Source organism: Nyctibius grandis, chromosome 20, assembly GCF_013368605.1.
Source record: "Nyctibius grandis isolate bNycGra1 chromosome 20, bNycGra1.pri, whole genome shotgun sequence".
Lineage (NCBI taxonomy): Eukaryota > Metazoa > Chordata > Aves > Nyctibiiformes > Nyctibiidae > Nyctibius > Nyctibius grandis.
This window is the reverse complement of record NC_090677.1, coordinates 4,692,311-4,705,771: the sequence shown is the minus strand read 5'-3', so window position 1 is coordinate 4,705,771 and position 13,461 is coordinate 4,692,311. Positions and strand designations below refer to the sequence as shown.

Below are 13,461 nucleotides of genomic sequence, written 5' to 3'. Positions count from 1 at the left end.
TCAGACTGCAGTTAGGGCTAAGAGGAGGTAAAGGAAGGGGATTCGGATTGGATCCATGAGCCCCGACCATGAGCATCCCACACCTGGCTACCGACCCTTCAGAGAGCCTTGCTTTCCAAATTAGGCACCATAATTAACTATGTGAAGTTGGAGGAATCACTTGGGCACAGTTTGATAGGAAAATGACATCATATTTTGGTACAAGGTTATACAAATCCATGCAATGACAACCTCTTAAGGAACTGTTTCTCACTTTTAATTGATGAGAGATGATGTTGACAAAATTGCAGGTCCGAAAATCCTGGAATTCAGATAAATTTCAGGGCAGGCTTTTCCGTCTGGACACGTTAGTGTTTGCCTTTGTCGTAAACAAACTCTGCGCCACAGCCTTGTCTGCCTTGGTGCTGCTGAGCCTCGAGATTTAGCTGCCCAGGCAGCCCCAAGGGTCCATCCAAACTGGGCCAGATGTGCCCCAGCCTTTCTGCTCCATCACCTCTTTTCCAGATTTAAGTGTCTTGGTGGAACAGAGAGAGGGGGATCACTATCTAGAAGAGAATAATTTGTATTCTACTGATTGGCACTGCCTGAGGTCTGCGCCGTCACTTTTTTGACCTCGTGGGCAGAATCCCTCTGTTCTGTATTGCAGTTGTTGGTGTAAGGGAGGGCTGAACTTGCATCCATAGCTGGGTGATATTTGGACCTACATGGATATAAGTATTATCAGCAGACTGCTTTCAATGCTGATGGCACCTGAAAAAGTCCCGTAGAAAACGGTTGCTTCAGAAAAGAGAGCTGCCTCAGGCTTCCACAAATCTGCTGCCTTGGTATGGTGTATTAGGATGGAGCCAGAACCGCGAGGAGAAAATCAGAGTGTTAGGTGGGTGAGGGCAAATGATGTCTTCTCTTTCTCGTTCAGTTGAGTTTCTGTGTTGAAACTTGTTGTTCTTGACTTCCTGTGCGTTGTCTGGTAAATGGAGGGGGACTTAAGTTTAAGTTTGTCTTTCTCAGTTGCTTGTATGCACGGACACCACCGGAAAGCTAATTTGAAGCCAGAACGAAACCTGTAAATATAAGAAAAGAAATTAAATGGCGAAATGATCTTTTTAATTGCACAGAGAACAAAACGCATGACTTGGTTCTACCTCTGAATGACCGTGGAAATAAAAGGTTTCTGTTGAAATTAAAGGAGCTGGTTGTAGAGCTAAATGTATAAATCTATAGAAGGAAGAGCAATAGGAGAGATTATCATTGGATTTCCTTATATTTTAAGTAAATACATAAGATCAGTTAAATGGCAGTATGTTTGATGTTCTCAGCAGATGGTGCTGACCATGCTGATAACACCATTCATGAGAAGCGGAGCATCTGAGGAAAATATGTGTATTTTACCCACTGGAAACTTTTTTTAAAAACATGAATAATTAAATGAGGAAGCTGTCTGCTTTCTGAGAGAGATGGAGGATGTGTCTGGGTATTTTATGTTAAATGCAGATTGGCTGAACGGGCTGCAAAGCTGCCTCCTTGTGCGAGCTGAGTGGCAGGATGCTGTTTGAAGCGCTCGGAAGGAGTGAGCCTCCTGGCATCACTCTGGAGTTAGGTATTTTGGCTGGTGGAGTCCCAGTGAAACTGCACTGGAGGTGCTGGAGGAGGTGTGCCGAGGACTATTTCTTACCCTTAAAGCTCCCTGCGCATGCAGCCGGGATGAAGAGATGTGGGTTAGGGAGAGGTCTGGCAGTGGGGTGCGCAGGCAGGAATTGGCAGGGAGACCTGCAGGGCAGCCAGGGCAGCTCCCCAAGCCCAGCGTCCCGAGAGCAGCCCGTTCTCAGCGCAGAGCAAGAGAGACATCTCTTGGCACGACGGGGTTGTGCTCTGCCAGCTGCTCACTTGTGGCCGTGTACCCGGACGGGAGCCTCGGCAGGTCACCCGTGGGCTGCCCCTACTCCTCACAGCGATGAGCTCCGTGCCTGCATGGGGGGCTCAGGGCTGCGCTGGGGCGCGGTGGCACAGGAGGAGCGGGTGGTTAAGGCAGCCCGGCGTTAGGTCAGCAGATGCACTGTGGGGATTACAGAGCCCTCCCTCCTTCCTTGGAAATGAAGTAGTCTGCGTGTGGGAACTGGTGCAGATGTGGCTGCGCTGATCATACACCTGCTGCCTGCACTTCACTCGGAGGCAGAAAACCTTAAGGGTTGAGTTAAAACCTCACTTGCACAGCGTGGCTCATCTTGTGTTATCAGCATTGTCTACCCAGCCTGTGGACTGCAGTTGAAAATCGCAGTTATTATTATGCTTTTTCAGATTGAGATTTTCCTTTTCTCTGCGTGCACACGTGCACGCTACTCACCTTTGGTTAAGGCAGCAGTATATGATGGGGTTGTACATCGTCGAACTCATGGCAAGGAGAAAGATGGCAAGATAAACCTGCTGAATGTACTTCTGCTGATAGATGTCTTCCTTGAAGCTCCCCAGGATGAAGTATATGTGATAGGGCAGCCAGCAGACAGCAAAAATGATCACGACTACCACCATGGTCTTCACAAACTAGAAAAAACAAACCCAGTGTGTTATTCCTGGACATGGTTTATCCTGCGATGTGCAGATTCACTGGGCACCAGGCTTTACTCTCTAAGGACTGCTGGGAACTGGCCCACCACGTAGTAACGTGAGCCTTTCTTCCTTGGAGGCTGGTTGGTGCATCTAGACCATCATTTTTTTCATACTTGGGTGATGCCCTTTTACCCCCAGCCCAAAATATTTTGTCAACATTTTGTGCCCAATCCCACAAGGTTTTGTATCAAATGCAAGCTCTGCTTTGGAATTGGAGAAAGCAGGGCTGGTGCGCTGAGGGTAATTATCTTTAAGTTTCACTTCTGACCTTTTTTTTGGCGTTAACTTGGTGTTCGTAGCGGACTCTGTTAAGGTGGTTGCCTGGAATTGCACTGCTCCACAGAGTAATTCCTATAATGCTGTATGCAACAAACATCACCAGTAAAGGCAGTAAGTAAATCAAGACGATCACCGCAATGTGATACCTGAAAAAGAAGAACAGGCACGTTTTCATGGTCAGTATGTCTCTTGAAGGGCTCTTTCAGAAACTGTCTTTTGGGTGTGTATGTCTGGCTCCCATTAACTTCAACCCCAAAGCATAAAGAAGCAGAAATTTGGCCTACAAACCAACTCGGTTAGTGCTCTAGCCAAAAGTGCTGGCATCTCCTTTGACTGTGTTCTAGCTCGACGCTTTCTATCTTCCCATGTTACCCCACAAGCTTCTGTTGGTCCCCTTGTGCTGGGGGTTTGATTATTTTAAGCGACCACCATTTATGGGGAGGGAAGAACCTGCTCAACTCGGTTAGAGCAGCTGTCAAATCAACATAAACAGTGTGAAAACTGGGATTAGGCAGGAGGGCTCTGGCACACGCTGCTGGCAGTGACCACAAAAGGCTGGGTGCAAATGGTCTTTCTCAGTATGACGATGCTCTGGAGTTAACTCGCTGCGTGAGCGAGCGGGGTCAGCTGCTTTGCAGGGCGCTGTATAGAAAAATATTATATTTGTGACATGTGGCAAGTTTATCACTGCCTGTTTTCCACCCTCCCTGAGTCTCCTCAGATTGAAGGTCTAATACTGTGTGTGGAGCACAGCTGAAATGCAAAGCCCTGTTAGAGTTCCCATCCTGGGAGGAGGAGGAGAGGATGGGAGCCTAAGCTTGGGCACGTGGCAAAAAGAAACTTTTAGTCTTGCAGTTTTGCTACTTTGCTGGAAATTTAACCTGTCACCAGAAAAAAGTCCTCTGTGGTTTAAGGTTCTTTATTTTGGTTAAACTTCTACAAGTTTAGTCCCTTCTTATCCAAGATTTCTCAGGTGCTGGCAGTCACAGTAGTGCATTGTTTGGGTTTTTTGGACTCGTTTCTATCATAATTATAAACACTTTTCCTGCAGAAAATTATTTTCCTTTGTTCTGAAGTCTAGAAATCTTGAAAGCTGATTTTAATTGACTAAGAAGGATTCGGAGGGCCCACTGTCAACAGAGGAACCCGGTTCTCCATTTCTTTGTTTTTGCTTTGGGTTTCTTTTTCTCGGTATTTGGAATAGCACATGAATGGCTGCACGTGGCTTTTTCTCCCTGGTCTGTATTGCAGGCGTTTGTCCCGTCAGATCCATCACTCAGGATGATTTCTGGGGAGCGCTGCTTCCAGCTTCCTTTCTAGGAGAGCTGCCGAAACCTGCAGACCTGAGGCTGTTCAGGGGGAGTGAGCTGGTGAATGGAGTGATTGATTGTGTTCGGGAGCTGCTGCTCTTTAGCTGGGGATCCCAGAAAGAACCTGCCCCCTTATTTGCCACGTTCAGGACCAACCTTTCCAGCCCGCAGAGGTTTCGCCGGCATGCTGGGAAACTTTTGTTTCAGTCCTTCCCAACCAGTGGATGCAGGAGAAATAAACCTCATGCTTTTCATCTGAATGAAATAGTCATCAGTGACTTGTAAGTGATTATCTACTATCCCTCCTTCTCAATCGACAGGAGCCTGGCATACTGTGTTCCCCTGCGTGTGCCGTGGGGTACCAGCCAGGGAGCCCTGGGAGGAACATCACCCAGCATGATGTGAGCCTGATTTTAGCTCTTCTGTGACTCCGGAGACTGAGGACAACTGACCGCCAGTGGCTGAACATGCTGCAGCTCGGCCAAACTTACATGAAGCTCTTGGAACTCGGCACATATTAGTGTGAAAAATGGTTAGTTTGGTAATAACTAACTGCAGGAGGCATCCAGCTGTCTGCCAGAGATGAAGATGGAGAAGGGAAAATGCACGTAGCTGGGCAAAAACGTTCACAGTGAAGAATGGACATGGGGAGCTGAGCACTTGGGTTTGGTTTGAAAAATTGTTTCCATTTCGTTAATCAATTTGTTCCTTTTCCTCAGTTCTTCCATTACTACTTTGTATAAATATGTTTTGCTTGATAAATTTCTCAAACTGCTCTGTGTATCACGTGCTTCGAATAATGATTAATCACAGCAGATCCCCTAAATGCCGGGTATGGCTTGTTTCATCTGTCTGAACAATCTTGCTTTAAAGCAGGAGGAAATTGCTGTGAGGGCTGGCTAGGAGCTTTTGCAAGGGCAGATGTGTGCCCAGATAAGTCAGTCTATAAAACTTTAGGATGTTTGAAACATGCTTCTCCCCACCCCCGCCAAGAGCAGCGTAATTTTTAGCTAATTATGTGGCTTCTCAGCATTAAAGATACCCAGTTTCTTCCTGCCTGATGGAGAAAATCCAAAATCTTTGGAACCAGGATTTATTGCTGGTTTAGAGACTTTTCATGCTGTTTTCTCTTAAATCCTGTATCTAGGGTTTCTAGCTCTTGTAACCACTTTTCAAAGCAGGGGAGGATGGTGCATCACCCTTCTTTACCCTAAGCCAGGATCACCTGGCAGCTTTTTCCACAGCTGGCTTAAGCTGAGCTTAGGTGGGCTGCCCCAGACCCGTATTCCCCTGGTGCGTGGTTCCCCCTGCCCTCTCCCCCAGTACTGCCTGTAACCAACAGTTTGGAGATGAAATGAATGTCATAGTTAACTTTTGCACGAACTGGGAGTTTTTTGTTTCTCTTACGTGAGCTGGTGCTTGGATCCAACGTCATCGGGCCAGACGACGATGCATTTTGTCGTTCCGTTGTCCGTCATGATCTCGGCGTAGAAGCACTGCGGGAAGGCGAGCCCAAACGCCACCAGCCAGATTATCCCTATGATGACTCTGGTGCTTCCAGCAGAAAGCCTGGGCTTGAAGGGATGAATTATTGCCACGTACCTGCAAGAAAAACAGGTAATGCTTTTGCATTTGTAAACTGCACAGCAAATATAGCAAGTGTAAAAAGTCACCAGACAGTATGGTGGGCTTTATTTGTAGACATTTTGACAGGTTCCAGGCTACAAATAATTGGAAGGAGCTAAATCCTTTCTAAAGAGAACAATTGCAAGTCTTAAGGCAGAATATATTAAACCCGTGTGGATGGATGCTTCTAGTGTGAGGAGGAAGCAGTCATCTATGCCTTCTGCATATGGTCCGCACAAGTATTCCCCTTACTTTGAACTTCTCTGTTTTTTATCTTTTTTTTTTTTTAAGTTAATTTTTCAAATGCATTATGTGTTTGGTCTGAAGTTTCATGCTGTGGACTGTTCATGTTGGTTTGGAGTTATGCACTGTTTAATACCATGCCCTTTTCTCCTTCTGCTACCAAAAAGCCTAAACACCCTGTTCCCCCCCTAATTATATCAGTCTCCTCTGACGCCCCGTGTTATCACAACAGCAGACTAGGGTCTCAAGTATCCTTTACCCTGGATTTTTTTCCCCTGATATTTAGCCATGGAAAACTCATGTGCCATCCACCTCCGCTTGTAAAGGCTGGAGCACTTGGAAGGGGAAGGCTGACCCTTCCATCCCACACCTGCTCAGAGTCCTCACGGCCCATCTGACTATTAGATTACTGGCAAGCCCGGGGCGGCTCTCTGGTTTTAAGTTCCCCGTGTGGAAATGCACAGTATCGTAACGAGCACATAATCAATTATGCATTTCTTGTCATGCTCTCCGTACTCTCTGTCATGGTTGTTACCAAGGCAGAATAGAGTGGAAAATGCCGATTGCCTTCTGGTTTTCATAGCGCAAATCTGACAAACTCTGTGCTGTCTCTTGGCCAGGCCGTTGGGAGGGAGCTCTGCCCGGCTGCTGCGGCAGGACGGAGGGCGGCTGCACGGACAGACGGCACCGTGAGTAAGCCAGAGCTGCACGGCAACAGAGCCTTATTTAGCTATAAAATGTTCATGTCACCTCGCTTTTCTTCAGCTCGTCGTAGGCAGTATTATACTGTGCTCGAATCTGGTCAGGGAGGAATCGAGCGGAGAATATTCTCCAGAGTATTTGCCCGCAGAAGTGCCCAAAGCCACAGTCTGTGGCTCTTGGTGGATGGCAAGTCCTGGGTGTAAACGATGCCACGCGCCGCGCTGCCGAAGCAGCCTGACGCAGCAGCCCGTGTCGCAGATACCACAGGTGTTACAGGGCTGCTGGGTGGAGGCTGTCCCACTCAGCCAGGGGTGCACCCCCGAGGCGAGGCGTGCACTTAGGCAAGCTCCTGCAAGTTGGGAGATTTACCCAATCTGCTGAGATCTGTGTGGCAGGGCTGCCTTTGTGCCCCTGCTGCTCACGCTCCCTGTGCCCTCTCTCTGTGCCCCGCTCCCTGTGACGTCCCAGGATGCTGGAACCACACTCTTGGCACCCTTCCTCCAGTCCTCACTCCTTGCAGGCAAAACGAGCTGAATTTTGGGCGCTCTTGCACACTTTCCACAGAGGGCCTAGGAGGCTTTGCTAACTGGGGTGTGAAACTCAATCTGATCTAGTCCATTTCTGCCTGGAGCGCTGCGGGAAGCGTGCAGTGGAAACAGCTGCTCCGGTACGCAGAGCAGCTGGAAATGGGGAAACGGAGTGGTCCTAAAGCCAACGGTGAGCAACATCGCCAGGGCCTTTTCCACTGCAGACAGAGATGACTCATAGAGCTGTCACTTCTCAGCCTCCTTCCTTACAATAAACCACTTCAGAAGACATTGTTTTATCGAAGTTAAACAACGGAGCCCACGTGAACGCAAGTTCTCATAACAATAAATGGAAGCCGCGAGTTTCCAGGAGACAGTGTCAGGATCTATTTTAAGGTTAAGCAAAGAATAGCTAAATATGGTTTGCAGTGAGATGCCAAGTTTTCTTTCTGATCTGTGCCACGTGACTGAAGAGATTTTGACTCTATAGGTACTTTTCACCAAAAGTCCCTAAGGAACGAGAGTAGGGAGATGTGAGGACAGGCCGAAATGGATTTTTTAAAAGTTTTTTAAATATGTATACATGTGTATAAAATAGCAGTTTCCAACAACCCTTGATTTAAAGCCAGGAACAGCAAAAGAGTTGCTGGCTCCACTCCCGAGGGAGCTGGAAGGGCCCTTTGTGGATACGCGCCCTTGATAAGGAACGGGGGAAACCTGAAGGAAACTGCAAAGTCAACAGGAGGGCTTGATAAAGGACCGCCAGGTATTTCTGGACGCTGGGGGGAAGACCTTTGCCGTGGAGTTGCGGCAGGGACATAGGATGGAAAAGATCCAGATGTTGCCAGCACCAGGCAGAGAGTGGAAGAAACAGAGGGAAGACAGGGAGGATGGAGGGAAGGAGAGCAGAAGCCTAGAAGGGAGCTTAACCTCCTCTACTTCTTTTACATGCCATTGCCATTAGGAGAGGAAATTCCCATGGACTTTTGGCCACTTTCTAGTAAAAGGAAAAGCAGCGTCGCGCTACTTAACAATGAGCTGTAAACACATTCAGACTCCACAAATTTAAGCTTGAGTAAGAGAGACTTGGCAGATGTGAGTACTATGAAAATACCAAATTGCCTCAAAAGTCAAACAAAACACTGTAATTACTTTCCTCTCTCTTGGAACAAGTCATTCTTGTGAACTATTGGAGCAGACTCTGCCATTTCTGATCCAATTCCCATCATTTCTGGTGGTTTGCTGAACTCACAAGAGCGGGGTGGTGGATGCTGATCTGTCAGCATCCTGCAACATATTTGTATCGCTCCAGCTCTGTCCAAATGAGAAATCCTTCTTGTGGTTTAAAAAAAAATGAGTTTGCAGCATGACTGGGAAACAATTTATGATCAGGAACACGGGAACAATAAAATACCAGCCCCTTGTTACGCATTCAGGTGTGATTCAGACCAGGGATAAGACGGAAGAGCCTTCCTTTCATGCCATAACTAGCATCTAACCCCGTAGTCTATTTGCCTGGCACCCCTCCCACTTTGTTGATAAGGCACCTGATACGGTGGGCGGGGGCCAGTTGCACAAAGTATTGCAATAATTCTTTATAACTCACAGTGCATTTTTTGGACCTTATCTTCTCCGTTCGCCTCTTACCTCTCTGCAGCCACGGCTGTCATGGAGTAAATGCTCACAAACATCGCGGTGATGGGGAACCAGTTCTGAAACCTGCAGAATTCCTCGCCAAAATACCAGACGTTGTGACTGGCGTAAATAAAATTGAAGATGGTGTTGAAAGTGGACATCAGCAAATCCGAAAGAGCCAAATTAACAATAAAGTAGTTGGTAGCAGTCCTCATTCTCCTGTGCGCAAGGATAATCCAGATGATGGTGACGTTGCCAACGATGGATGAGATAACGATGAAGGAATAGGTGATAGCCCACAAAGCGATTTGCCATCCCGGCTGGGTGAACTGGGTTACTGCTGTCCAATTGCCGCTGTCCTCGAGGGAGTCAGCCTGCGAGACGTTGCTAGCATTTGAAACGGAAAATGGGCTCATGGCTTTTTTAATTCGGCTAAGAGTAAAATAAAATCTTCTGGCGTCTGCTCATTTTCTTGCAGTAGACACTGGTGTTATGAATCCCCATGCATACGACTACGTGTCGTTAAAGAGACATCGGGATGAGATGTCTTGTGTCCTCTCGTCCTGTTTTCCAAGTGATGCAACGCAGTTCCAGGAGGAGATGAGCGATACCGAGGGCCTCCTCCTTGCCTGGCATCTTAACCTACGCTTGAAGAGCAAAAAACTAAAGAACAACTCTCCCCCCCTTGAGTTTCTTTTTTCCTCTAAAAAAGAAAGAAAAAAGGAAGAAAAAGATAAAAGGAAGGGGAAAAAAAAAAGCGGGGGGAGGAAGGTGTTTTCCAGGTCAGTCACAGGCAATTTTTAGATTTTTTTTTTTAGGGCCAAGAAAATATAAATGGAAGTATCAAGCCAGAAAACGCTGCAATCCGAGTGGAAATCCTTTTTCAGGGCAGCGGTTTTCCAAGGCACCAGGTATCTGAATCCTCCACAGTGGGACTGAGGACATTTGGTTTTCTTTGCCTGTGTAACTGTTAAGTGCAAGGCAGGAGCCGTACTGGGATGAATTCTTCACAGGGTTTAAGGGGACTTTGAAAGGAGGTGGAGTCTCTCGCAGGCAAAAACTAAACAACTAATTTGACATCAAATGAAACGCGGCAAAGTGGTACTTGAAACTTTTTTCCCCCCCTGCCTCTCTGTTTCTTTTGAAATAATCTCTGAAATGGCCATGCTGCTCTATCAGCGTTTACAGGCTTAAATGCAAGGGTAGCTCCTTTGCCAGGTTTACCAGTCCTGCAATCCTTGTGTGTCCAGGACCCTCCCTGACTTCGTGCGAGCTCTCGTAGCAAGAAAGAAACAAAATATATTCAATGCGTTTTAGCAAGGTGGTCTTGCTCCCTGCAACTATTTGGAGGCTTATCTGTGCTTTTAATACATTTTACTTAGTGGTGACTGCCCTATGTTATGTGACTCGACTAGTCATATTTAGTAGGTTTGGTATGATTTAATTTATTTAAATTGCAGCAGCGCATCCTGTTGGTGCTTGAAGGGTCGCTGGTGAATAATGCCAGGAGAGAGGCATTTGTGAATGCCAGACCTGAGCTGGGACTTCTCATAAGGCTTCAGTGGGAAGCTGGCACCCAGGGTCTCATCCAGAGCTCCAGAAATCCTTCTCTGGCTGCTCTCTGGCATAGAAACATCCAGATGAGCCTCAGTTCCCAGCCTGCATGCTCCATGATGCTGAGGGGCTGAACGAGGGGCATTCCCCCTTTGGACCGCTGCATCCCCTTTCCCAGGGTGTGCTGCAGAAGGTTATTGGCCTCATGCGTGCAAGAAGGAGTATCTGTTCCTCGTAGGAAAGGGGAACCCCTGGCTCCCATCTCTGCTCAGAGCACAGAGCTCCTGCTCGCTCTCAGCTTTGCAGTAAATGACACAAACATAAGCAACACATCCAGGCTGAGATTTCAAAGGGTACTTGGCACTGGCTCATGCCTGCTCTGCTGGAAGCTAAAAGCGTTTCAGGTGTTAAAACCTGTTTCCAGATACTAAAAGCTGTTTGCAGGATTCAGAAAGCTCCTGATGAGTAACATAAGGGAAAAGCTTGCCCTGTGCGTGTGGCGCTGGGATGGCCGTGGTTTTCCAGCTCCCCTGGTTCCTGGAGCTGCAGCTGTGCCAGGCTCCCCTGTAACAGGGCAGCATTTACTGGTTCAGGATCCTTCCCACCAGCTCAGCCTGGACTTTTTCCTTGGTTCATTAATTTCTGGAGGCAGCCTTCAGTTAACCCATCACCTAACCGCCGCAACTCTTCTCTGGTCTTCTCTGATACACCCAAGTGTTGTTTTTTAGAAATTAATACCTGTAGTACTACATGTAGCATCTACTTCTCATGGTGGACTTCCCTGCTGGTAATCCCTCTCACTTCCCTACCCAGAAACTGCAAAAATACACTTGCACGTATCTTGCCATGTGCATTGCAAAGCTATTCCAGGCTCTTCTTGAAAGTCTTCCACTGACACCTCATTAAACAGCTGATGAACCTTACGCTTTCTGTATGCCATCCAGGAGGGCTTTTCATGATTTGCAATATGAATTCAACGGCTAATAGTGTTCTTCAGATTTTTTTTTCCTTCGGCTTGCTCAAATCTCTTCAAATTCCAAGGAGAATATGAGCAAAAACCTCCATCTGGTTTAGCTGAGAGCGCAGCTGAAGTGCTTTATCGGTCTTTGTTATAGAAAGCAGAACATAAGCAAGCGCTTAGAAAAAGGACTGTACTTCTTGATGTTTCAGTGGTGAAACCATAACCTCTCTTTGGCAGACTTTGAAGATGGCCGGGGTGCCCACGTTTGCTAGGATGCACCGTTGCCGCCTTCTGAACCGTCCGCCCCGGTCCCTGATCTGTTACTCGGGTGACAATCGCAGAGCAGCCACCCTTTGGCCAACATTTCGTCATACAAGTCAGCAGGTACTTGCTTTCGTTTATACACACCCACACCTTTTATTCGTTTGCTGGCCCTGCGTTGGCGAGGTTATCGTCCTGGAGCTCCGCCAGCGACGTAGCCTGTGCTATCGGCCTTCTGACTCGCAAACTGGAGCGATTTTTTACAAAGGCAGGCTCCAAATTCCACAGGAGAGTCGTACTTGCCTGGGACTATGGGCAAAACCCGCCTCTCCGATGATTTTGGAGTTATACCAGGGAGAGGGACTATCTGAGGGCAGGGGTTTGGGGTTTGGCTGGTTTCACTGTTGTTTTTATTACGGGCAGGATTGTTTGAGGCCAAACATTGCTGTGCTGAATCACTGATCCCAGGCCTGAGCAAAGGGTGAGAGATGCAAATAAAAGATGCGGGTCTGGAAGGGTGAATAAGGTGCATTTTGTCTTTTGGAAAAATAATACAAGGTAATATGGGCAGTAGAGGCTTTAATCATATTGCAGGTTGGACTCGGCTCTGGGTTGAAGGACCTTTGTCCAGGGAACAGCTCTGAGAGCAGAACCATGAGCATCCACCTTGGGTGGGGAAACATGCAGCTGGACTACAGCTTTATCGGCCAGGCTTGGGCTGGAAGAAAGCAGCAGCAATGGTGCTGGTGGCTCTGGAAAGCTTGGGCTCTTTCTGACACTCCTTGGTGCAGGGCTAGCTGCAGGTTCACTTCCCTTTTCTGCAGACCTCCTAAAGCTCTGCAGATCATGGCTTTTGAAGGCCACTCACAGGATTTACCATGCCCTGTACACACTTGCAACAACCCCGGTAGCCCTGAAGGTGAGGGAGGAAATGTGGAGGTTACTGAACGTGAACAAAACCCCCACTAGCTGAGCCATCGGACGCAGATGCTGTGATGCACGATCTGCCCCGACGCTGGCAGAGGTGCCAAGCTCTCGGTTGTAAAACTGTAGCTCTGTGCTGCATTGGGCTGAGGTGGAGAGAGCACAACCCAGAAGGACCCTCGGCACCAGAAGGCAATTCATAATGTCTTACTTTAAACCACCGTTTGCTGCTCAACTATACTAATTGGGTGCAGAAATCTTGCCATTTCATTGTCTAGACAAAGCCTGGGATTCAGACAAAGAAATTCAATTATTTTCTTACGGTTTTGTAACAGAAACCTGTTTTGACGTATTGGCTCAGTTCAGAGTGGAAACAACAGGAAAATGGACACTCCTTTTAATCGGCTTCCTCATCCAGCCGGTCGTGCCCTGAAATTTTATTTACGGAAATCAGAGCACAAACAACAAGGTAAAGCCATTAGGCAAGTCAAACCAAAACTACTAATGTAGTTAAATACACAAAAAAGGAAAAGGCGTAAGTGAGAGGGACGTGTTTGGATGTGAACGACGCCCGTGAGACACACAGAATGTGTGGCAGACTCTAATTCCCAGCGCCTACACGATACGTGATGCCATTTCCAGCCCGCACGCCACTGGTAAGCATCAGGGATATTTGCAAGTTTGTCTGAAAACTGAGGTTGTTGATATTTTAGTAGATGAATGCTCTAGGACATTGTATTACGTATTATTGTCGGAAATGTAGGAGGTGATGAGGTGTTCTGTCGCTGGCAGGGACCCAGGCTGGATTATTTGTTTCCCAGAAGCAGCATTTAGC

At 47.5% G+C, this 13,461-nt stretch overlaps 1 protein-coding gene across 1 annotated transcript; it reads right to left on the bottom strand.

Moving 5' to 3' along the window:
* Positions 1-865: 865 nt before the first annotated feature.
* Positions 866-9,434, bottom strand: TACR2 (tachykinin receptor 2). The gene is made up of 5 exons (XM_068416669.1): positions 8,939-9,434; positions 5,601-5,795; positions 2,873-3,029; positions 2,342-2,538; positions 866-1,061 (listed from the first exon to the last, which is right to left on the bottom strand). Exons 1-5 carry the CDS (start codon positions 9,340-9,342, stop codon positions 866-868), a joined length of 1,149 nt encoding a protein of 382 aa, XP_068272770.1. The 5' UTR covers positions 9,343-9,434.
* Positions 9,435-13,461: the final 4,027 nt, after the last annotated feature.

What these genes read in the sequence shown, in the direction of transcription:
- TACR2 (XM_068416669.1), bottom strand. Translation starts at nt 9,342, where the DNA reads ATGAGCCCATTTTCCGTTTCAAATGCTAGCAACGTCTCGCAGGCTGAC. An exon ending in AAGTTAACGCCAAAAAAAAG is followed by an intron (nt 2,539 to 2,872) that starts GTCAGAAGTGAA and finishes TGTTTTTTCTAG; the next exon opens with TTTGTGAAGACCATGGTGGT. An exon ending in TACTGCTGCCTTAACCAAAG is followed by an intron (nt 1,062 to 2,341) that starts GTGAGTAGCGTG and finishes TTATATTTACAG; the next exon opens with GTTTCGTTCTGGCTTCAAAT.